This window comes from Ambystoma mexicanum, chromosome 10 (assembly GCF_040938575.1).
Source record: "Ambystoma mexicanum isolate Mex_15411 chromosome 10, UKY_AmexF1_1, whole genome shotgun sequence".
NCBI classification, from domain to species: Eukaryota; Metazoa; Chordata; class Amphibia; order Caudata; family Ambystomatidae; genus Ambystoma; species Ambystoma mexicanum.
The window spans coordinates 117,499,822-117,522,830 of NC_090932.1; the positions used below are offsets into that span (position 1 = coordinate 117,499,822).

The 23,009-nt window shown below is 42.9% G+C and overlaps 1 protein-coding gene across 2 annotated transcripts in view; it reads right to left on the reverse strand.

The window, feature by feature from the left end:
• Window positions 1-23,009, reverse strand: part of LOC138491214 (zinc metalloproteinase-disintegrin-like VLAIP-B) — a 253,879-nt gene that overhangs the window by 132,588 nt on the left and 98,282 nt on the right. For both annotated transcript variants that reach the window (XM_069617601.1, XM_069617600.1), the window contains exons 5-8: window positions 13,558-13,634; window positions 9,995-10,181; window positions 9,299-9,361; window positions 8,211-8,282 (exon numbers count right to left, since the gene is read on the reverse strand). In XM_069617601.1, coding sequence (XP_069473702.1) covers window positions 8,211-8,282; window positions 9,299-9,361; window positions 9,995-10,181; window positions 13,558-13,634 — 399 coding nt within the window. The remainder of the gene's footprint in view (window positions 1-8,210; window positions 8,283-9,298; window positions 9,362-9,994; window positions 10,182-13,557; window positions 13,635-23,009) is intronic.

A 23,009-nucleotide genomic window follows, 5' to 3' on the forward strand; every position in this document is an offset into this window, starting at 1 on the left:
CATTACATCTGACATGTTTAGCCATTTGAATGATTATTAAGTCGCAGGGACCTACGCCCACTTCTTGGAAGCGATCAGTGGTAATTCTGATATTTTAGAAGGGGGACAGAAAGGACCCTATGACTTACTGAACGATATTGACCTTTAAGATATGCTAGACAGCTAGTGAATGTATGCATAGTGTCTTTGATGTCCAGTCAAGTGCCTTGAATGGAGATTGTGAAAGGTAATGGGGTTTCTCCCACGTGTTGATTCTGATAGCTAGTAAGTAAATAGCATAGTGGACTTAACTCTTCATTGAATGGAATTGAAACTCATGCTTTGAGGATTCAGACTGCAGGAATATACACCCACATCACCAAACCTTCCTGTGTTGGCACATCCAGTCATTCGCTCTTTAACCGCTGGGAACTGTTCTGGGTCATCACAATGCAATGTGCCCCACCTTTGGCGAGTGGGAATATTGTGACATTACCTCTGGCTCTCTTTAGCATCACAGAAGCAGCTGTGAAGACAAATGGATGCTTGCTGCTTTTGTGCACATGCACTTGTGAGGGGAAACACTCTTATTTGGAGGTCTAGAGGGAAATGGACTCACAGTGCGCATAGTTTGCAATTACAAACCACAGCGTGTGTGGCCCAGAAGATGGGAAGCACCGACTGCGCTCTCCCAGAGTATATCTTTATTGGAGCACAGAAGGATCCAATGGACCTTCAAGGGGCTGCGATGCAGGGGATGCAATTCAGGCTTCGCCTCCTCTGTCCATGTTCCTTCAAAGGAACAATCTGCCTTAACCATGTCAAAGAAATCAAGGTGCTCAGTCCCGACAGCTTTGGGAGGATCAAGGCGGAAAGCCAATCAAGGAAGAGTGCTGCAGGTAGGCTTAGGAGTGACCTAGTTATAGTGATGCAAGGATCCAGGCACAGTCATTCTGCACTGTGCAAGGTGCATCCTCTGGTGTTGTTAATATGGCTTCCGATATTCAGGATTCCTCTGATGCCATTTGATTTGAAACTTTGTCAGGAATTAGCAAAAATAGTGAAACAAAGGCCGAATTGTGCAATAGGGCATCTACGGTTACTGTCAGTGAAAAAGCAAAAATAAAACCGATGTGAAAACACATTACTAAAAGCCTAATGGTGGATTGGGAGCAGATATCCTGGAATAGATGTGGCGATAGGGTTATGGCATGCACAAACTTCGTTTTAGGTAATGAACAAGGAACAAGAAGTAATTAAGATGTCATGGGAGGAAGGTTTCTCTGAAAAGGAGCCATGATTAAGGTGTAGGCTTATAGACTACAGAGTAACATAGCTATAGATGGGAAGACATCAAGAACAGGAATATATTCCACCAGGGGCTTCTTAGTGACATTTGATCAACAAGTAAAGTAAACCTTGAGACATCCATGATGTCACTTGGAGCCCGAAAGGGAATGCAACTCTCAGTTGAAAGCTACCCTTCTATAGTTTTATGTTGTGTATGGTCCCCTTAATGCATCCGTTTTTCACCCATACACGGTCCTCAGGCCAGCATGCCAGAGGGACACATGAAGGGACTATGCAAGTCATAAAAATAGTAGGTTCTTCTCCCTGCAGCAACCCAAAAAGTAAAAATTAAACATCTCTCCAAAAAACAGCATATATCCCTGCCATGACGTCAAGGCAGCGGATTATGAATTACATACCCTGCTGCTGTGATGTATGCAGAACCTTCCCCTGGAGTAAACAGAGCAGAAACTGTTCTAAAGAGCCCATTGGAGGAACCAAAATGGCGCCCCTGATGGATTGCGCATCTTGCTCGATGCCATGATGAAAAACGGTGCTCCTGTAAAATGCAAGATGAAACCAACTCTGTGCGCATAAGAGAATTTCTGAAGTCTTTAAAAGATTTCCAGTAACTGGTTTGTCAATGTTCAAAACATGCAGAGAATGAATATATTTCTATAGGAACTTTCTGCATGTAAAACAAATGCAAAAGGCCCGACTTCATTGCGAGGTGTACTATTATGCGCTTGAGGTGAACAAGCAGGGTAATAACGTGGGAAAGGGAGGGGTGAGGGAGGATCTACGATCAAAAGAAAAATGGACAATAAAAAATGTGCCCTTTTCTCATGAGACCTTAATAATGAGGTCTTTCCACATAGAACCCTATTATGAAGGGGAGCAGCAGTGGGAGGACAGCTTAAAAAGGCCTGAGGCAAAAGACATGAAGTGTGGCACTGATGGACGAAAGGGAGAGAGAGAAGTAGGAGATGGTGACCATGGACGTGATTGAACAAGCAGAGTCCAACAGAGTAACTGCAAGCCACTATCAATTCCCTGTAGACACTATCCTTTGGTGAGAAAAGGGGGAAGTCTGAGGGACTTCGATAGACTAAAAAGGATTCCTCATGTGCAGTGTAAAACAGTTATTAGTAAGTAAGGGGGGGGCAACATTCAGTAGTACTAACCAGGGCAATGTCTACCTGGGCTAGAGAGGAGGGTCATGGCAGGACGAGAGAGGGACAGCCCTGGGCCCTAAAAAAAAAGTTAATAAAAAGCTGTGAACTGTTCTTGAGACATCGTATTTTCTATGTCATATGTGACAAATGGGCTGGTTTTTATGCAATGTTGAAATGTATTTGGTGTATGAATGAATGAATGAATAATGCTTCATGAAGAAGTATGATTTGGTATGAATGTCACGAGTGGGTGGATATTCTAATGAAGAATTGAAATTGCTTGTTTTTCATGTTATAGATCTTGAATTGTTTAGATTCTTCTGTGTATTGGTCCAAGGCATGTAATTGCACTGCCATGGTCCTACATAGTGTGGCTGTTCTCTAATGTTTCTGTCTAAAAATATTTTTTAACCATATATTTTTCCTCTCCTGTTGATTAAATCCATGAAAGGCGAATTAATTTTGCTAATGTATCAAACCAATCTAATATAAATGCGTTTGAAATAAATTCCTTTTAATAAAAAACATTTTTGGGACTCTTTTCAGTCTACTGCCCATAAGGTTGATGCTGGTTCGTTAACTTGAGGTCGGCGTTTGGTTCAGTTACACCCTGTTAAAATAGCGGTATAAATTTGGAGTCACTAGCTCTGTTGCTTGACAAGGGTTCGGCCCTAAATGTGAGGGTCTGCTGGTGACTCACCTTTTTCCCTCAACCTCCTTGTGTTAAGATATATGTGACAAATGGTCCTGTCCCAATTCTCCAATCTAAAATTTTGGGGGCGTGATGATACTTGACCAAAGCAATGCAATTTTATAACTCCATAAGTACATTATTCCTTCATACACAGGATCAAATATAGTAATAGGTACTTAAACATTGAAGGTGAAATTAAATGTTCATAGAAATTATATTTTAAAAGTGCAACTTTAGTGCAGCTTCTCATCCCTATTTTAGACATCACAACATTTGTATTCTGAACTATTTTGCTTGTTCTTATACAGAAAGTGATGTGGCAAAGTTGTATTTCTTTAATGAAAACAATTGTCATTCTTCTCCACAAATATCAGTCTCAAATCTAATACTTCCCGATTCAGCATCATTTATTTCCTGACATTAATTGCAATAAAATGCTTGGTCATTGATGTTCTGTGCGACATTCTGTGGTTGGTGAAGTCGTACACTTTCAAACATGGTAGATGTACATGTATGTAAACAATAGCTAGGGTAACATTTTATTAGAAAAAAGAACAAGTTCATATATTTGGTCTGAAAAAACCAAGCGATGTACATATTAGCCCTATGCAAAACAGGGGGGGTTCTGGGAGTCCCTACCAGCCTCAGTCATGGGGGGGGGGGGGGGGGGGGGAGTCTCAAGGGATGGCGAGCTAAAGAATCTGGTTGAGATACAAACCTGGGAAATAGGCCGGTAGAGAGAAACCCCCAGAACCCCCCTTACTTAGGCATATTAAGTAGCTTTGGGTTTTCACCCTAAGTTACTAGGGTATTCCAGATGTGGAACCTTTGCTCACTGTTCGAGAGGCACAGCTCCACCTCACCAATGAGGCACAACCATGCCGAAACACGTGTCTGGGGTTGATGTCAGTACTCTTGTTCAGAAGAATATTGCCTGGCATTTCGGTGCTAGACTGCCCTTGGGCAGGGCAAAGACTGATATGTAGAGGAATTGTCTTTTCTGTGAAAGGGATGGTGAGCTAAAGACTCTGGTTGAGTCTCAAACCCGGGATAAAGGCCGGTAGAGAGAAACTACCAGAACCTCCCTATGCATATTAACTCAATCTCATGGACTACTAGTGATAACAAATTGATTTATTACAAAGGCTCTATTAGGAGACAAACCAACTAAAAACATTAGAACCCATGCTCTTTTTTTTTTTTTACACGCTATTTTTTTTGCATGATGTTAATAGACATTTTTACAGTTTTAGGTGAAAACAGATATCACACTAGGCTCCCTGTGGAATTTATTGTGGAACTGACCACTATAAATTCAATAGCCAATTTTACCTCCAAACTAAAGCGACCACAATGGCTGCTGCTTTCGCATCAAGTTTAGCCTTACTCTATATGGCCTCATTTGAAGACCGCTATATTTTTTACTCAGGTCAATCCCTTTTCACATCGTATATCCTCATGGAAAAGATACCTTGATGATGTCCTCTTAATTTGACACTCATGGAAGATTCATTCAATTTCACACTTGGCTGAATGATTGTAATCCAAATATTAAATTCACCCTTGAAGGTAAGGGCACAAGTGTGAAATGTATAGATTTAAATCTGAAGATCATCAATTACATTCTCATCTGCACATTATTCTGCAAGCCCAGCGAAAGTAATACCACACTATGCTACAGAGGTTTCCAGATGAGGAGCCTAAAGGACAATCTTCCTTTTGTGCAGTTCCTCAGGATTAGATGCATTGGTACTGATGTAAAATATTTCAAATATCCTGCGGAGATACTGGATGAGAGGTTGTTAAAATGAGGGTATCCTCAAAAGCTCCTAAAGAAAAGAGCCAGATACACTCCGAGAGAATGTCTACTGGAGGGTCGTGATCGGATACAAATGTGCCTAGAATGGTATGTGTGATTACCCACTCTCCAATTACGTCAGAAGCAAAAGACATCATCAAGACGTACTGCCCCATTTTGAATTTAGATCTACCTAATGAAGCAGTTCCTAAATTTGCACTTAAGTGCAAATCTAATTTTAGGGAGACATTGGTACATTCAGCCTCTTCGAGGAAATCTCTAGAAATATCTTGTGTCTACTTGTAGGCCACCACCCTTGTGGCTAATGTTCAGTATGCAGATTCACTGAGAAAACACTTTCCTGCTAAGTTGGAAATAAAGAATGGTGACTATTGTACTTAACCAAAACTAAAAGGCTAGTTTACTTTATCGAATGCCCCTGTTGGTCGAGATATATTGGACAGACTGCTAGATCAGTAAATATTAGTGTGTCTGAACATACATCTCGTATCAGATGCAAGGTAACTTCATCACATATGGTTCAACGTCTTAATTCTCAGACACTCCCCTTATGACATTAGATGGTGGATACTGTTAAATCCTCAAATATTGTGGATCAGTTATTACTCCATAAAGAATCCAGCTGGATACATATGATGGGCCCACATATAAATGGATTGAATGAAAAGCTTGTAATTTAATAGTTTCACATTACTGATATGGAACAGTTTCTTTTCATCCTTTACTCGTTTTCCATGTTGCAGATGGGATATTGCCATTCATGTTTGAACACTATCGCTATATTGCTGTAGCCATATGGCTGAATGCTGCATTTTTCAACATGTATGTAACCACAAATAACCATCACCATCTGCATTCTCAAATGCTTTCATGTTTTAGCATGATATGTTGACGGATTACAGTTTACTGGATTGTTTATTAACAGTTTCTGTAAAATTGTGAGATCAAATGTTTTCCAAATTGTTTGAAAAATATTTTGATTCAATGTAACTTTGTCAAGATGAGTGGTGTAGAGGCACCATTGCGTAGTGCCTAATGGCATGATGATGTCACCTTGTGGTATCACATTGCATTATACCGCAAAGCAGTGGCTGCCACTAAGTAACTGTACTGGGGTTTGTTAGATCTTTGCTGGGTGCTTCTGGACTTGGGTCTCTCATTTATATATAAAAACATGTTCACATAGCTCAAATACATTTGCAGCATACAGTGTTTATAAATGTTTACACAGCGAGGTGACATCACTGCGCCACATTCCGTGGTGTGATGACATTGCCTTGCTATTCATCGCTATATAAGTAGATGTTCTGGGGCATTAAATCCCTGCTTCCTCCAACACAAGCTGTGGCCAATATGCTGAACATGTTCCTACTGATTGAATGGTAACAACACTATGACTCTCCTTTGAAGTCTGTCTCAAGCAATTGCTAGATCCATTTGTAACAGTAATTGACTGGATGCACTTTGATTTATTCTGCCAGACTTGATTGGTAGTTTAAAAGAGGGACTCTCCCCCTCTACCTTAATTGCCTTTGCTGGCAAACCACCAAATACCCCATCCGTCATTCCTAAAAATGAGAGGTATGTGTTTTATTTTAACTTTGATACCCGGATGAACTTTAAGGATGAGGGAATCAATGCTTCCCTTCAGCTTTTGACTCCTATTGTTGTATTCATTTTTAGAGTTGGATCCATGGGATAGAAAGAAGAAAAAAAAAATTGAAATTATCTTTTGACCAATTAATTAACTGAATTTTGGGTGTTGATGGATCTCAGAAAGATTTGGTGAGTTCTCTTTAGTAGTTAAGTGTTTTTGCATCTGTTACAATATGCTCGTAGAGTAACGGCTAATGATTGCTTTTTTGTTTTATTTCACCAGGTTGTCCGGTCCTGAAGAAGGTGGTCCATCTATTTTCTACCAAAACGCATATTCTGTGCATCAACCCTGGTATCAAATACCTGGTGTCATTGCTGGCAAGATTGTGCAGTCTCAACTCCGGCCCTGGTCTTTGTTGATTTGTCCAGGCTGTGCGATGATGTGAGGGTAATGTGAGGAAAAGCCTCATAACTCACCAATCATAATAAAATGAGGGGAGAAGCTTGGAAAATAACTCCACACACCACGGAATAGCTTCCCCGGAATTAACGTGGTGAGGGGACAGTGCCGGAGCGCTGATCGAGGAAGGCAAAGGATCACAGGTGCAGCAGCCGTTTGAGGCCAGCAGAATGAAATCCGAGTAGAGATGACAACTACAGATGGAACTCGAGAAGCAAAGGCAGGCCAGGCAGACAATGGCAGTCAAGGGAAGTAGGGAGCAAGGCAGGCAGGAAGCAAGAGCTAAAGGGGAGGCCAGAAGAGAACAAGCAGGCTGAAGTCCAAGGAAGAAGGATAGGAAATAATAGTCGACTGGACTGAAAGATTGACAGGAATCAAGGAAGGAAAGGCAAGCACAGCACAATATACTATGGAGCACATTCAGACGTGTCCATAAGATGTGGAGACAGTGTTTAAATGGCCAGCGCTGCTAGCAGCGTTGCCATGGTGCCACTGCCCCCACTGCGCATGCGCGAGAGACCAGCATTGGTTGCTCATACATGCCTGCTGGAGGCAACATGGCTGCACCCTGCATCAGTAAACCAAGGTAATGCTGGGCATCGGTTCGTAATCGGAGTCTCAGAGCCCATCCAATGGCACTTCTCCGCATTTTCTCGTGGCCTAAGCGCCACCGCGGGTAGCAGCTCCAGGTGAGTGACCACGGGTCGCGCCGGTGACAGGCTCAAGGCCTGACACCTGGACTATTTGAACATTAATTTGTGAATTCTTATCGCATCTTGAATTCTAGTCTATAAAAATCGATGCTAGTTTTCTTTTTATGTCACATGAATTTGCCAGTGTCTTACATCTGTGGCTCTGTTATGTGTTTTGTTTCTTTTTATAAGAATAAGTACAAATATTAACTTGTTATACAAGAATAACGAAATACTAACGTATATGAGAAAAGAAAAAACTCTTTAATTTGTTCAGGATAATATTAGTGTAAGCAATATGTTGTGTGTAATGCTACCAAATGCTTCTAATTACTGTGGAAGTAGGTCCTCATCATACAGTTTATTAGCAGAAATTAAATTATTCATTTTCTGGTAGTAACCATCTTTTTGTGTTTTGCTAACTTCTCATCACAAAATAACATCTTTAATGTATTGCCCAAAAAAGTACAATGCTTTTCAACGAGATAAAACAAAAACACCTTACCAAATTGACATAGTTGACTATTTCAAATATCCGCGCTTGCACCTCCTCCTTACTTCGATTGTATTTCTTAAACTGAAATGAAAAGTGTCAACCCATTAACTTGACAGCCCATTTGTCAATCTCTTCAAACATGTTCATCTATCCTGGCTACTCATTTGACCACATTCAGGTTTTTACAATGTACTTTCCTCGTCTTCTATATACCATCCTACCGTCACACTTCATCATGCAGCTTCTACAAAATCAATTAGTCACATTCCATGTCAGTGAAATATTTCTGTAGTCGTATATTCAATCCAATAAAAGTATTGAAAGAAGACTAGTCTCAGTTGCTTTTAACGTGTACATTCCAGAGAAATGATATGCTACAGTTCTGAAGGGGTTGGCTGCAGTAGTGGTCTCCACTAAAGTCAAGTTGTGCTTTTGTATCTTATAGTTGCATGGGCCAAAGCCATACAGAACTTGCTCATTCCTAACACAACAGCATTGTACACGACATCCGACATCTTCCATTTAGTGAAAATCCACACATTATTTTTAACAAGCGTTATTAGTTTTCCGTCATTGTATTTGCACTTCGACATTGATTTCCAATGACAGAAGTGAAGAACACTGTCACAGTATGGTTTCTCACTCAAAGCTAGAATATTGCTTCAATATTTGTAGATCTAGAGATCATCAACACATGTATTCAATCTGATGACACCATTGTGGAAGGGAGCTAGAACGTGTGCCATGGTTTTACCAATCCATACATCTTGTCCACTTAGCAAATCCTTTCTTTCATGTCCATACAAGCATGTTGTACAACAAGATGTAGACTTGTGTCAATGAATTCTAAAAACGTTTTTGTGGTGCCTCTCAGTAAACAGACAGATAATACATCCCCAAAGAAGAGCATTTCATGCTTGCTGCAGTACTGTCACGCGATTTGGGCATTTTGCAATGCTTTTCCAACTCCATCAAGTAAAAGAAAGATGTGGGGAAGCAAAAGAGAATGAATCTTGCACATCAACCCAAATATACCATATTCCGCAATACTTATCCACCATATGAATGAACACAGTGTTTGCAGTCTCAATACTTACAATTGAATTATCAGCAACTACGTACAGCTCAACATACTTCTTCGCATTGAGAAATTCCTGTTTCTAAAGAATGAATAAACATGATCAGATAGCATCTGCCATGAAATATGGGCCAAATATTGTATCTCAGTTTATCAATACAGTCAGAGGGAAAAATGAGCCAGGAACAATGGTTTCATTAATTCTGCTTCAATAGGAAGGTTTTCTGGTACACAGGAAGTGAGTAACGCGCAGGCACCTCTGAGTCAAGGTAAATCACAGCTGTAAATATGCCTCTGCGAATTATGAAATCTCTTAAATGTAAATGCACTTCACGAGACCCCACACATTGAAAAAGGACAAAGTAATTTAAAAACAAATGTTTTGTCAAGATCAATTAAGTAGAACTATTGTAAGTTTAAACAGGTCTGCACAGAGGAGAAACATGTGTCTGGGAAAAAAAATAACTGGTTCTCTTGCAATGTCAAGACATCTGTACAATAGTCTTACGGCTGGACGATTTTTGGAGGATAAAAAGAATTACAAAAAAAGTCTACATTGCGCCGTTGTACTCTCAGCTGAATGGAAAAGTCGTAAATACATGTTTTCTATTATCTGTGCGCTGAAGAACAGAAAAGCCATCACTTTTTTAAAGTTCCCACCATCTTTTAAGAAGTTCCTTCAAAGTCACAGAGTCTACTTACAGTGCACACTTACTTGTGTACTGGTGCTGCTCCGCGATCGAGAGGTTTTGGCAGGCCCTCCTTCCCAGGTGGTGTTCGTCACACCACACATTTTAGGCGTTTCCTCAAGGCTCTCGTACTTGTACACTGCATGCGCATCACCTTCTGCAAGCTTAAGAGGTTCAATAAGATACCTTTGGCCTCGTGTCCTGAAATATCCGCTGTGAAGATACATAGAGGAACTCTTTACAAGAGGTTACAAAACCATCAGGATCCAAGACAGGCTATTTTGCATAGAAGTCTCAAAATCTGCAACAAGACCCGGATGTTTCATAAAACAGAACTTTGCATGCTGGGCTTTTTGAACTCCTAATCATTCGAGGAAAAACAAAACTAGACGTCCCTGAATCTAAATTATCAATGGCAGAACGAAAGGACTGTTTGACGTGCTGAAGTGACATGTTTTCATTTGTTAGTTGCAAAGCTCTGATTAAAGGGTCAGTCAATGACAAATAGGTGAACGCCTCCATTTATGCATTCCTGAAATAACCTACAGAGTGACTCTTTGCATAGCTCTCAATGTGCCAAAGATTTTTTTTTTCTATAATTTGTATAGCACCACTTTGATTGCTTTGGACAGTGTCCCGAATTCTGCTACTTTTCGTTTTGTAGTATTGTTTATTAAAAGGATCATCAAGTGTGTATGTCCTGAATGGTTCAGTGAAGAGAAAAAAAAAAAATTGTCTGTGCAGGTTTTTGTTTAGTATTTGAAGCAATTTCTTGCACATGCTCCTTCACAGTGTCAATGCACCACCTATAGGAGTAATCTACAAACCGGTTTTTAATGTGCACAAGAAGCAAAGGTTCACAGAACCAAGATTGCATCGCCCATTGTTTTGCCACTTTTTTAATGCTGTTTCCTCCATTTCCAATTTATTGCACTCCCTTTCTTTCTTCCCCCGCCTCTTTTCCGTTTCAATATGGTTTCCCCCTTTCCTTTGTCCTTTCTCTCTCTCTTGTCCCTTCCCCTTTTTTCCTTGACTCCTCTCCTCACCGGCTCTTCAGGAAAGCAAGATGCACAGACCGAAAACAATGCAGGGAAAGGCGGACACCAACTCCGAAGCAGGGGCCAGGCCAGCAGCATCGCCTTTTTAGATCATCTCATCTGAGGATGGTGACACCCCGATAAAAGGTCGGGGGTAATAATGCGCGTTTGTAATGTGAATTAAACTTTGGAAAAAGTAATAGTGCGTAAAATACGACCGGTTGAACATACGCATCCTGTAACATTGCAAATGTTGTATGCCCTTCAATTTACCTCCAGCTAAAAACAACTGTCTTCTGAAAACACTATAAATCCCCATTACTAGTTTGGTGTAAACCATAATACAATTTTAATAATTTCACACACCAATTACTTATTTGTTAAACGCAGGGCAAACTGGCACATTAGTTGGCCGATTCATGGAATTTTTGCGCCGAACAAATCCCAATTTGTTAAAACAGGGATTTGCAGGCAGAATGGAGCACAAATCTCAGTTTTTCAACACAAATAATTCCATGAATCAGCCCCTAGGTCTCGGATTCCCAAGTATGGAAGTTTGCAATAATTTAAAGATTTGAATCTAGATGATAGATAAACAGGTGTTACACAAAACTGGATTTAAGGCAATAGGTGGTTGACATCTCATGACACATTGTGGTCTAGTGAGATTAATTTATGGAAAGAATTCATCCAGCCAAATGTTCCATGTCATTGATAGTCTTAAATGGGATAAATAGTCCAGCAAACAACAGATCACCTCCCCAAACAATGCTCATTCCATTGAATTCCTTCGGAATCAGCCCTCGAACTGCTTGGCCTCACCATACTTGGAGAAGCAACAGGAGGGCAGGTTTGCATAGCTTCATAAACCTTTCTGATGCAGCCTTCATGAGGTGCCCATTCAGGGATGAAGCAAAGGCAAGTCTGACAGTCACGTAAGGGACCACCAGCATTGAGGCACGAGAAAGTGGTGCATTGGCCAAGCACATTATTACTGCAGAGGTGGAGCCACTAATGCCGTTTTGCTGGGTAGATACAACTCTACTAAATATGTCATTTTGGCCACAAATTTTACATCCACTAGGTCGAGATGGACTGGCCTCTGTGGGAGGGTAACAGGTTCCAGACAGACCAGTGGCTCTTAAAGTCTGCTGGGACCAGTGCAGAGTACAGGGCTTGTCAGAGGGGATTTTAACTCTGTTCCAACAGCACCAATTCCAACAGTGGTCTTGCAGAAACTATGCTACAGGCCAGTGGCTTTCCTTTCACAAACCACTGAAATCTGCTATGATAATCCAATTTGACCAACTGAAAATATCAATTGAAACAGGAAAATACGTCAACTGCCAGCTCCCAGAATTCACCACTCTATTCAATGCAAGCCATCAATGAAACACCACTCAGGCGTCCGCTCAGCTTCCCTCCGCCCCCCCCCCCCCCCGAGCTATGGATCCATCGAGCTATGTTGGTGCATGCTAGTATACACACAGAACAGGTTTAGATGTCAACTCCTACTGAATTACACAGTTTCAAAAATGGTGCACAGGCTTTTGGGGAGGCACAAAAAGAAAGACCCAAAAGGTAGCCAAATGTGATTATCGGTCATAAAATCTGAAATTGAAAATAAGAGACGCTTACCCACTAATTGGTCAGTGAGTGTGACCAGGTGGCCAAGTTTTCTCAATTGTATTACGTTAGCTGATTATTTTAATTATAAAGAGCTGTTTTATCTATGGATTATGACAAACAAATGACCACGTGCTGAAGCGAATTTTAGATTGTCCAATAAAATAAAAAAAGTACCACAAAATAAGTGACTACAAAAATAAAAAAAAAACAAGAGTACAAAATACCTGTGGAGAATGCTGTTCTACGATCGAAAAAGCTGTTTTTTAAAAATACTACTCTACACATCTTGCGTGGTTGAAAGGGCACATTTGTGTGGCTGTACAAATAACTACACACTATGCACGGTTATCGGCTGCAGTTGCACCACCGGATAATCACTTGTGTAGGATATAGTTCACAACATAAAATATCTTCCCTGGAGGCGTGAAGCAGAGAAGAGGAGCTCTTCAGTCTTAATACATTGTGGAAATGTGCAAGGGATCATAGACATTTTCTTCTTGATCTGTTATTTATATAATTCCTTTGCTTCTTGTGTAGAGTGACATTTCCTAATAAGAGGATTTTGTCATTGCAAGCAAGATTTGCTAAATACACTACACAACGCATATGCAGTCTCGCTCTCGCTCTCTCTCTCGACTAAGACTATTATGATGACTTGAATTGACTTTACTGGCTAGAGTTGAGGGATGTTTTAGTCCAAAATATTTGGAGTCAAAAAGGTAACAGACCCCTGATTTACCCCGAATTTTAAACAGATATCTATATGAAGGCATTTGTATTTCAGTAATTAAATGCCGGATTGTCACTAGGTGCGTCAGTAATATTTACATACTTTGTAAACCCAAATGTTTGAGAATAAATAAACGCTAGGTGTACGCACCACCATTTGTTAATTTCTTGCAACAAGCGGTCTACAAACTTACCTTACACCAGTGCAAAGACTTATGCTGGCTTCAGAGTCACTGTCATTATGGACAGAACCATGATAGTAACAGTGGTCCTGTGGAGAAGAAAAAAAAATGTTTGTTCAATATATGCTGGAAGCAGCCCTGAGAAAAGAAGCAAAATTCCATGCACAGTTTACAAATGCTGCATCACAGATTTGTGGTTCTTACAGGTGAATTCACTGCCATTCAAACGCGATTTGAAGGTTCATCTTAAAGAAGGACCAAACCAAGGTTCTGGTTGAGAAGAGGATATCTCCACACCATAAACACTTCATTTATACAAGACAATGTCCCTGGTACTTTCAACAATCACCAGCTTATGGCTATGATGAAAAACCCCCACACTCACCCAAATGATTGGTGATCATCTATAGTCTAAATCAAATGTATTCCTTGGTGCAAACCGTTCCACTAAACTGGCCCTACCACTTAGCAAAACAAAGAAAATAGATGGAGTGCCCTGCAGTCTTAGGTCTCCACAAAGGTGTCTGTGGTTGCTCTCCCAAGAATCCCTTCTGGGTCTGGATCCAATGGTTAGAAGTAAGTAACAATTCTTTTCAAAGAAAACAGTTCATGTCATTCTATCGAAGTTTCCCAAGGTTCAAACAAAAGTCTCAAGCTCCTTTCACAAAATAAAAAGGCCAAAATTCTTTAGTTGGGGATATACTTCCCTAATCCCCTTCCACCAATGTGGTAATTCTCTCCGCAGTTCGGCCACCTTTCGGGTGCCTCGGTGCTCCCATGATATCTGTTTTTCACTGTGTGTGCCCCTGTGGCTCCTTAGAGTTCCCCATACCCAAGGCCTCAGATAGTTCTTTAGGGTTACTATGACACTTTTCTCCTTCTGGCTCTGTTATGAGGCTTATGCTGCTTGCGTTTCTCGAGCTTACGTAAACCTTCCCATTGTCTCATTCTCCCTCAGGCCCCTTTGGACCTTTGGCTAGGGCTAGGGTGGTCCTTCCTTCTTTCCTGCATGCTATCTCTTCTCTTCCCCTTGCTCCAAACTGGGCAACCCATGTACCTGCTGTGTAGCGGTGCTTGCTCCAGTGAAGATGGGTCTCGTAAGCGAAGACAGCTATCTCCATGGCTTGCCGCTCTTCCATTCTGGATGCTAGCAGTCTTCATGTTCCGCACGTCTTGGCCCGCTATCCCTCTTGTTGACCATCGGTCTGAGAGCAGAGGACCCTGTCCTCCCTTACTCCCTGAACTCAGAGGCTATTTTCGGGCTCCAGGCCCACCACGTCTGGAACGTGGTCACGCCTCCAGGTCCGGTTTGCTTCGCATGGCCTCTGCCTTTCAGGCGCTTCATGCTTCCTTGCCAGGCAGACAGCATCTCCCTCGGGAGACCCTCTCCTTCCACGCTGCAGCCGGTTGCGCCGGTCTGCGTGGCTCCGCCCCTTACCAATGTTCTCCCACCCGAGTCTTGGCTCAGTGTTGGGTTTCTCCTCCTCCATTCAAGTGTCGTTGGCCCTTTATTCTCATTCCTGAAGAAGCGTGTTGTTCATGACCAGTAGCCAGCGATATCTAAAATATAAATGATACCCTTGCCTAAAAAGGTCATTCCTATTATTGCTGAATGTTCATTGCTGTTTTGAATATGGGGTTGAGATTCACCTACGGGAACCGCAAAATGAGGATAATAAAGATGAGATGCCTCTACATGCATCACCCGCTTTTAGCATGTGGATAAGCTGTGTGCCAAGATGTTTCTGCTGTGCATTTGTCTGTACAGATATTGACCCTAATGGAAGTAGGTTTTATCATAACCAGAGCCTAAGGAAAGAGGAAGTTGCCTTGAGGGCCAGTTTCCTCAATATCCTTTTGAAAAGGGAGCAATTGGTGATTGATTAGATTGACGCTTTTGAACTGTGCGATGCCTGTGTAAAGAATTCCAGGGTTCACTGGCCATTGCTTGTGTGAAATATATCCTGAGTAGATAGTTCCCAGAAGCTCTAGATTGGCGCTCTTGTTTTGTGAAAATGCTCATTGCAAGTTAATTAGGAGGAAAGTTCAACATTATCTTCAGTCAGATAGATGTCTTGTCCCGTTTCCTTACTCCCATATGGGCAGAGTGTACATTGGGTATAGAGAGTTCCCCATGCGACTGGGAGTCTTTGCTACCTAAAGGCATGTAACTGCCAGTGAGGTCCTGCTTGTCCAAATCCTTGGGTGAGATTTGCTGAGCAGGCAGTTCCTATACTTTCCATTTTCTGAAGGCGCATTTCCCAGGCAGCTATATAATCACTATCAAACGCAGTTTAGAAGAACGTAGTGATCACATCAGCCACCACTTGCAAGCATCGCATACTATTTTTCCATTTCTAGTGTTGGCTTCTGATAGCATTCTGGCCCCACCAAATGAATGGATAATTATGGGATATTGGACAGATGCCATTCTGGTGAAGCCGATGGATTGGTCTGTGTTTCCGGGGGCCATTAGACTGCAATCCAGTCTTCAATAGAAATGGTGGCTTTTGAAATGATATTGCCGCGCTCTGAACAAATTCCACACAGTCTACAGGAACAGAATTCGACTTTCATTTTCTGTGGTCACTACACCGGACAGAGACTGGGATGCTACACAATTGCAAACCATACTCTCTATCACACGCAATCAAATTGGTCAAAGAGTTCTGGCTACCTGTGTGCCAACCAATCTTTGAATGCAGGAGCCACTATGATTGGAGCAGGGGTGGGCTTTAAGTGGGTGGAGAGAGAAGCAAATGTAAACTTTCGAACTGGCCAGTATACCATCACCTCAGCAGCCCAATTGGAGAAGCGGATGATGGACCAGACTGACTTCTGCATACCTGTGCAGATTGTGGTGCAGTAAAAAGTGCCACCATTCTTCTCTTCTGATTTGTGGATGGGTATTTTAGCCACGCCTACCCAAGCTACAAGCCAACCTGCAAGTGAGCAAATACAGTATGGGAATCAGCAAATGCATAGCTGTAATGCTTCCAAGCAGACGCTGTGACCCCCTAAATTCTCCACTCCAAGATCCGATCAAATAGATGTTTAGCATAGAGTAAACAGCCATCAAGTGTTTTCAACAACCAGAAAAGTGATTCATACCCTCTAAGGATCTTGGACCTCCAATGATTTATAAAACACTTTCGAGCTCCTCCCTGGACTGTAAAAGAGTACTGTGGGTGAGCGCCCCGCTTTGGGACATGCCCTTGTAAATATAGCTATCTGTTATTGTTGTTGTATAGCGCAACATCGCCTGTAGGCCTCAGAGTGCTCACAGACAGAACATATTAACTGGTGCTACGATTCTAAGTGATCCCCGCTCACTATGCTACACAGTATACTGAGCGGGCTGTAGCGGGGGACACCCCTGCAGTTTTTCCTTACTTACCTGCAATGCTACCACCAAAGGTTCAAACCTTTGGTGATAGCATTTGTCGGTCGTTGTGTACGGTCAGACCTTTTTTTTCAGTCCGATCGTACAAAACCGGTGCTACAACAGGTGTGTGGAACGCAGCGCATGTTCACATACCTCTAGTTTTCTCCCGCATCAAACAGGTGTGTCTTGAGTTGTTTCTTGAATACAGTAAGAAACACACTATTCTTAACCAGAAGGGGCTTAGAGTTCTAGACCATACGTGCCCAAAAGGCAAAGTGTGTGCCACCTACTCTCAAGATTTTATAAGTCATATTGTCATTTGAGCTGAGGTTTCTTCTAAGAGGTGGCTTAATTATTTTTTTGGGTGAGATAGTTGGGGGCGGTACCAGCTTGGCATTTATAGACTATGACAGTGCACTTGAATTTGAACCTTTGTTGGACTGGAAGCCAATGAAGCTTTCTCCTGGCTGCTGAAATTTTCCCACGTCGGCTCAGTCCATAAGCTGCTTGGACCACTCCATTTTGTATATTTGCATTTTTATAATATTGCTCTAAGACGTGCACATCAAAAGACTATTTCAATAGTCCAATTTTGAATTAATTATGGCCCCAAAAATCAAAGCAAGGTTTTGCTCAGTTAGATAAAGTCGAATTTGCCAAATAAGATTTGAGTAAAATGCCGGTTTGATTTCACATGTCTCTTGAAGGAGGTGTGAATCCATAACGATTCCCTGTGTTTTAACATGATCCAATAGTGTTATTAATTTAAAATAGTCTGCATTGGTCGTTTAGTTTTTTTTATTTTCCTGGGGGGTGCCCAGTATCAGGAGTTTGGTTTTAGCTTCATTGAGTGCAAGAGTTTGTCGCCACCCATTTTTGGATGGCACTAAACACCTCTTTAACTCTTTGCGCATTCTTTTCATATGTTCCAGACAGTTCAAATACCAACTGGGTGTCGTTGGCGTAGTTGGTAAACCGTTCCCTCAAGGTTTGTAACATGTTGCACAAAGGTTTTGAAAAATATTAAAGAACAGTGGGGACAAACATGAACCTTGCGGGACACCACAAGTTACCTAAGTTTTAAGGGAGGGGAAGTTTCCCTTTGCGACTGCAGCCCACCTTGGAACCAAAAAGGATTAAAACCACATTGCTGCTAATGGGGAACATCTGCCAACTGTTGTCAGCCTCTCGGCTAGGAGGTTGTGGTCTTTAAGATCAAATGCAGAAGATAGATCAAGCAACATAAGTAGGGCATTGTTACCTCGTTCAATGATACTAGCAATATTGGCCTGGAGATGTAAAAGGGCCGTCTCCCTGCCATGCTTTGCTCGAAAGCCGGGTTGTTTACTGGCTAGTATGTTATTCGTTTCTACAAACTTTTGATATTGACGGTACGCAACCCTGTCAATTTTGAGCAATTTACAACAAACGTGTGTTTAAAGTAACGTTCCGATCTATGGCTGTACTGGCTTTCAGTGGCATTTAGTACTCACTTTGGGGTGAAAAGGATAGTACATTTAGACATTCCCACCAACGATGCTCAGGTTAAACACATTGACGGTCATTACAATACCGGCGGTAGCCGTGCCGGTATAACAGGCACGGCTGCCGCAAATATTTTTTTTCCTGTGCCCGCGAATGGGCAATTACCGGGTCATTATGGCCCCACTGGACCTAGTAATTGCCCATATGCGGGTACCGGATAAAAATGCTCCCCATTCTCATAGGGCTCAATGGAAATGGGGAGGTCGGATGCACTGGCACCATTCAGAATGGTGCAGGTGCACCCGACATGCTCTGCTCGGGTGCCGTTACACCCGCCAGGTGGGAAGGCACCGCGAGCAGAACTCGTAGTTTGCCGGTCCCGTAACAACTGTACTGGCAAGCTGAACGGTACCGTTGTTTGCAGACCGGCAAACTTATAATGAGGCAGATTGATTTGAAAATTGTTATGTATAGCTGTGAGGAGCCAGTTGGTAGCATTAATAGAAGAATGCAATAATTTTAAGCATTTGTGTTGCTTTTTTGTGCTTTTTGGATGTGTCTATTTTAGCCGTCCATAGAGGATTTTATCAGCACGTTTCATGAAATCAGGTGCTTTTCAAGGCACCCATAGTAACATGAGACAACAATTAAGAGTGAACCATCTTAAATTGGTATTTTAATTTAGACTTGAATGAGACAGCATTAAAGACTGCAGGCTCACTGGGGTGTGCTGCCAGAGAAAGCCTGTCCTGCCAGTCATCTGAAAACCTGCAACATTGGATAGCTGGGGTCAGGCAATCCTGTTCTGCCACAGTCATGTCTAAACTGAAAGATCAATTTCAGATGTTCCTCTCTTCATTGTGGTCTTCGGTCAGTCAGGGCATTTCTTGAGTGACCTTGAGGTCCATCGTTGTTGGATCCATTATTGGCTTGGACATTCCCTCCATGGAAAATGATATCTTCTGAAATGTTACCTTTAGTGAAATACAGTAGGGGAACACAGTAATAAAGCCAGGACAGTGGTCCCTGATGAATACAATGCATACTGGATATTGTTAATTGGAATTGGGTTAACAATCTAAATCATGGAAGAGAGCTAGGGCTTGTACACCATGCAAATCTAGATTCACCTTCCACCTGGTAAACTATGAAGAGCATTGAAGGTAACACCCTCCACTGCACCCAGCTTCATCATCGGAAATATAGGATCTGGGCTGGTTGTTCGTGCAGCATTTGTTCACGGCCGAACTGGCTGCAGCCTAATAGCTCGCCCCCCCATCCTGATTTTTTCATTAATGTTTCTTTTTTTTGTCCCCCGTCGCCAATGCTAGAGAAGCGGGAGACACCCCTGCACCTCTGAAACCCCAAAAAACTGAACATCGGGAGCGGGGGTACCCCTACATCCCCCGCTTCACATGTTCGGTTATTTTGGTCTCGAACAAATTGGTAACACCCAATTTGATCAAAACGTCCATACGGACAGTTTTATTAGATCAAATTGGGGGTTACCGAAATATCTATAGCTAAGGATTTTAGCCCAGTTTGGAGTAACACGCAATACAAAACACAATGGTGCCACATTGCCAGTTTGTGTTTGAGCGCAATTTGTTGGGTTTAAAATTTGATGAGGGAATATTAACTCTGAACAAGGTACGAAAGGGAACAGATCAGCTTTAGCGATCACAGTTGAAATTCCAGTGAAAACAGGTGTAAATGGGACACAAAGTGGAGAAAGACACTGGTTGACTGGCACACAAGTGGCTAATGTATGCCACTGTTTTGGTAATTGGATAGATATGAAAAAACAACATCTGTTTATGACTTTGGTTCAATAACAGTGTTGGGTTTATTAGATGACCCATTCCCAAAGAGCTGTTCTTTGTATGCCCTTGACATTTGACTAATAAATTCTCAAGTGAGGGAATGACAAACCAGTGCAATAACCAACAGGATTTCCTCAAGTTGAGGTTATTGGAGGGGCGCGACACCAAGACACCTTTCTATTCATAAATGTCGGTTGAGAGGCGAGAGAACCCTCTACATTGGGTGGAGACTGGTCTCAGGCCACATTCTGCACTCATTGGCGTGCCCTGTAACCGTGATGCTTCGGCAGAGTAGAATTTTAACCACTGTGCCCCAGGCAGAGTCTTTGTTTGTAAAAACCTGTTTCCCTATTCAGAGATACTGGGTGTGGAATCAGGCTAACAGTGAGGAGCATAAGAAAACAGGAGCCTCTACAAAACTCGTTTTTTCACAAAATGATATGAGACAAAGTCACGCTAATTTGTCCAAGGCTTTTTGTTGGTAGATAATGCTGTAGGCTTAAACCTGTAAGACACAGGAAGGCCTGTGAGAAACATGCTAAATGTTATGATATCTTAAGTCTTAGTGCCTTTTATGCTGCACACATAAACACCATAGGGGTCTTAAAAGACCACGGCTTGTCTCAAAACAGCTGCATTTTGACCCCATCCAATGTACAAAAACAGACCGTGGACTTCGGGATCAAAAGGAAACAGGAATCATATTGAGTTGGAAGGGCAGTCATCTGGTCTTCTCTATCTTCTGCTCCCCCCTGCACCAACATCACTTGGGACTTCCTTGGCCGCCACCACCCCACCCCAACTTCTCTCCTCCCTCTCCCCGGTCACATGGTCTCCCCGGTCTATGAAAGCCTCCTCCAAACAGGTGGACTCCTGCCCCGCCTAAACCATCAAGGACAATATTGACACTCGCCCGAGCCTTGACCAACCTCTATTTCGCAACTGGAGTTTTCCCCTCTCCTCTCAAGCACTCTCTTGTGCATCCTCTGCTCAAAACATCAGCCGACCCATCCATTCCGGCAAACAATCGCCCGATCTCCATCACCCCTTTCCTGGAAAAACTCCTGGAGAAGCTGGCTCCCACTCAACTTACCCTCCATACTGAACTCTGTTGGTGGTCTCCATGCCCATCAGTCTCGCTTTAGAGCATCCAGAGGCATGGAAACTGCTCTCCTGAACACCCGTGAAGACCTGCTCTCAAATCCTGACTCCAACTCTCACTCTGTCCTCATTCTTCTCGACCCCTCTCCTGCTTTCGATATGGTAACCCACAAACTCCTGCTCACCTGTTTCCATGATACCTTGGGCATCACAGATCAGGCCCTGGCGTGGCTCTCCTCCTTTCTCTCCGACTGGCCCTCCCAGGTAGAACTTGGGCCCCTTCTCTCCTCTAACACGCTCTCGACTTGTGGTGTCCCCCAGGGATCTAACCTTTCCCCCTGTTTCTTCAATATCTACATGGCCCTCTAGCTGAAAAGGATCTCTACCTTTACCTCTAACTGCCTGTGTTCTGCGGATGATACGTAGCTCTCTTTCAGGCTACCGTCGGCCTCCTCATCTGCCTCCTCCTCGCTCATCCCTGAATGTCTATCCGCAATTCATGCTTGGTGTGCTGCTAAAGATCTATGCCTGAATGCCAGTAAGACAGATCGTGCTCATTGGGACCCCTGCTCCCGCTATCCCACTTTCTCACTGGCCCGCCTCCCTTGGCCCTGCACCCAACAATGAGGAAAATAGTCTTGGGGTCATCTTTGACTCCACTCGATCTTTCTCTTCTCACATCTCAGACATCTCCAAACAACTATCAACTGCACCCCCTCTGAAGTATTCTACCTTTTCTCACTCCCCCCCCCCCCCACCAAGAGGCTCATCACCTCGAGAGCCCTGGTTCTCTCTAGGCTGAACTATTGCAACAGCCTCTTTCTCAATATTCTGACTTCTACTCTCTGTCCTCTACAACTCATCCAGACAGAACCACAAGACTTATCCTTGGCTTGAAGCCCTGTGACCGCATCTCTCCGGTGCTGAAATTCCTTCATTGGCTCCCTGTGTCTTGGGAGGATAGCTCATTTGCAACATGCTCGCCTTGGAACCAAGACGACATGGAGCACCACAGGTTCGATGCCCGGGTGTTCGTTTAGAAACCCCTGGGTATTAAGTGCGTTATAAATATCATATCATCATAAGGATCAAGTTCAAGACCCTCTGTATAATCCACAAGGTTTTCTGGGATTGGGGCCTACACCATCTACAACGCTCACTTCCTAAATACTCTATATAGTCCTCCACTCATCCTCCAACTCTCTGTGGGTGGGCCATTTTCCAAGATTTGGGGGTAAATCTTTCTCCTCTGCAGGTGCTTCCCTTTGGAACAGCCTCCCTGCCTCTCTCCATCTTGAGCCGGAGCACCTTAGTTTCCAGAAACTCCTTAAGACCTTCCTTTTCTCTTCTTCCGTCTCTCGCCCTCTACCCTGCTAACCTCCTTTCTTTTCTTACCACACTCATTCTCCTTAACTAGAGTTTCAGTTTTTGTTGACGGGTTGCCTGGTTCACCTCCAGAGCCTACAGGTCCCAGGCCCCCCCTGCCAGCGTTTTGCACTTGCCTCTGGGCCGCTGCACTTTGTTCAACATTACTGCACTTTCAGCTTACGCTCCTTGTGGGGGGGGGGCAACCCTTCTGCACTTAACCCAGGGTTCTGCTGGACCAGACTCTTTGGTCCCCCCCAGACCCTGGTCTCTGCACCTCTGTTTGTACGTATGCATGACCTAAA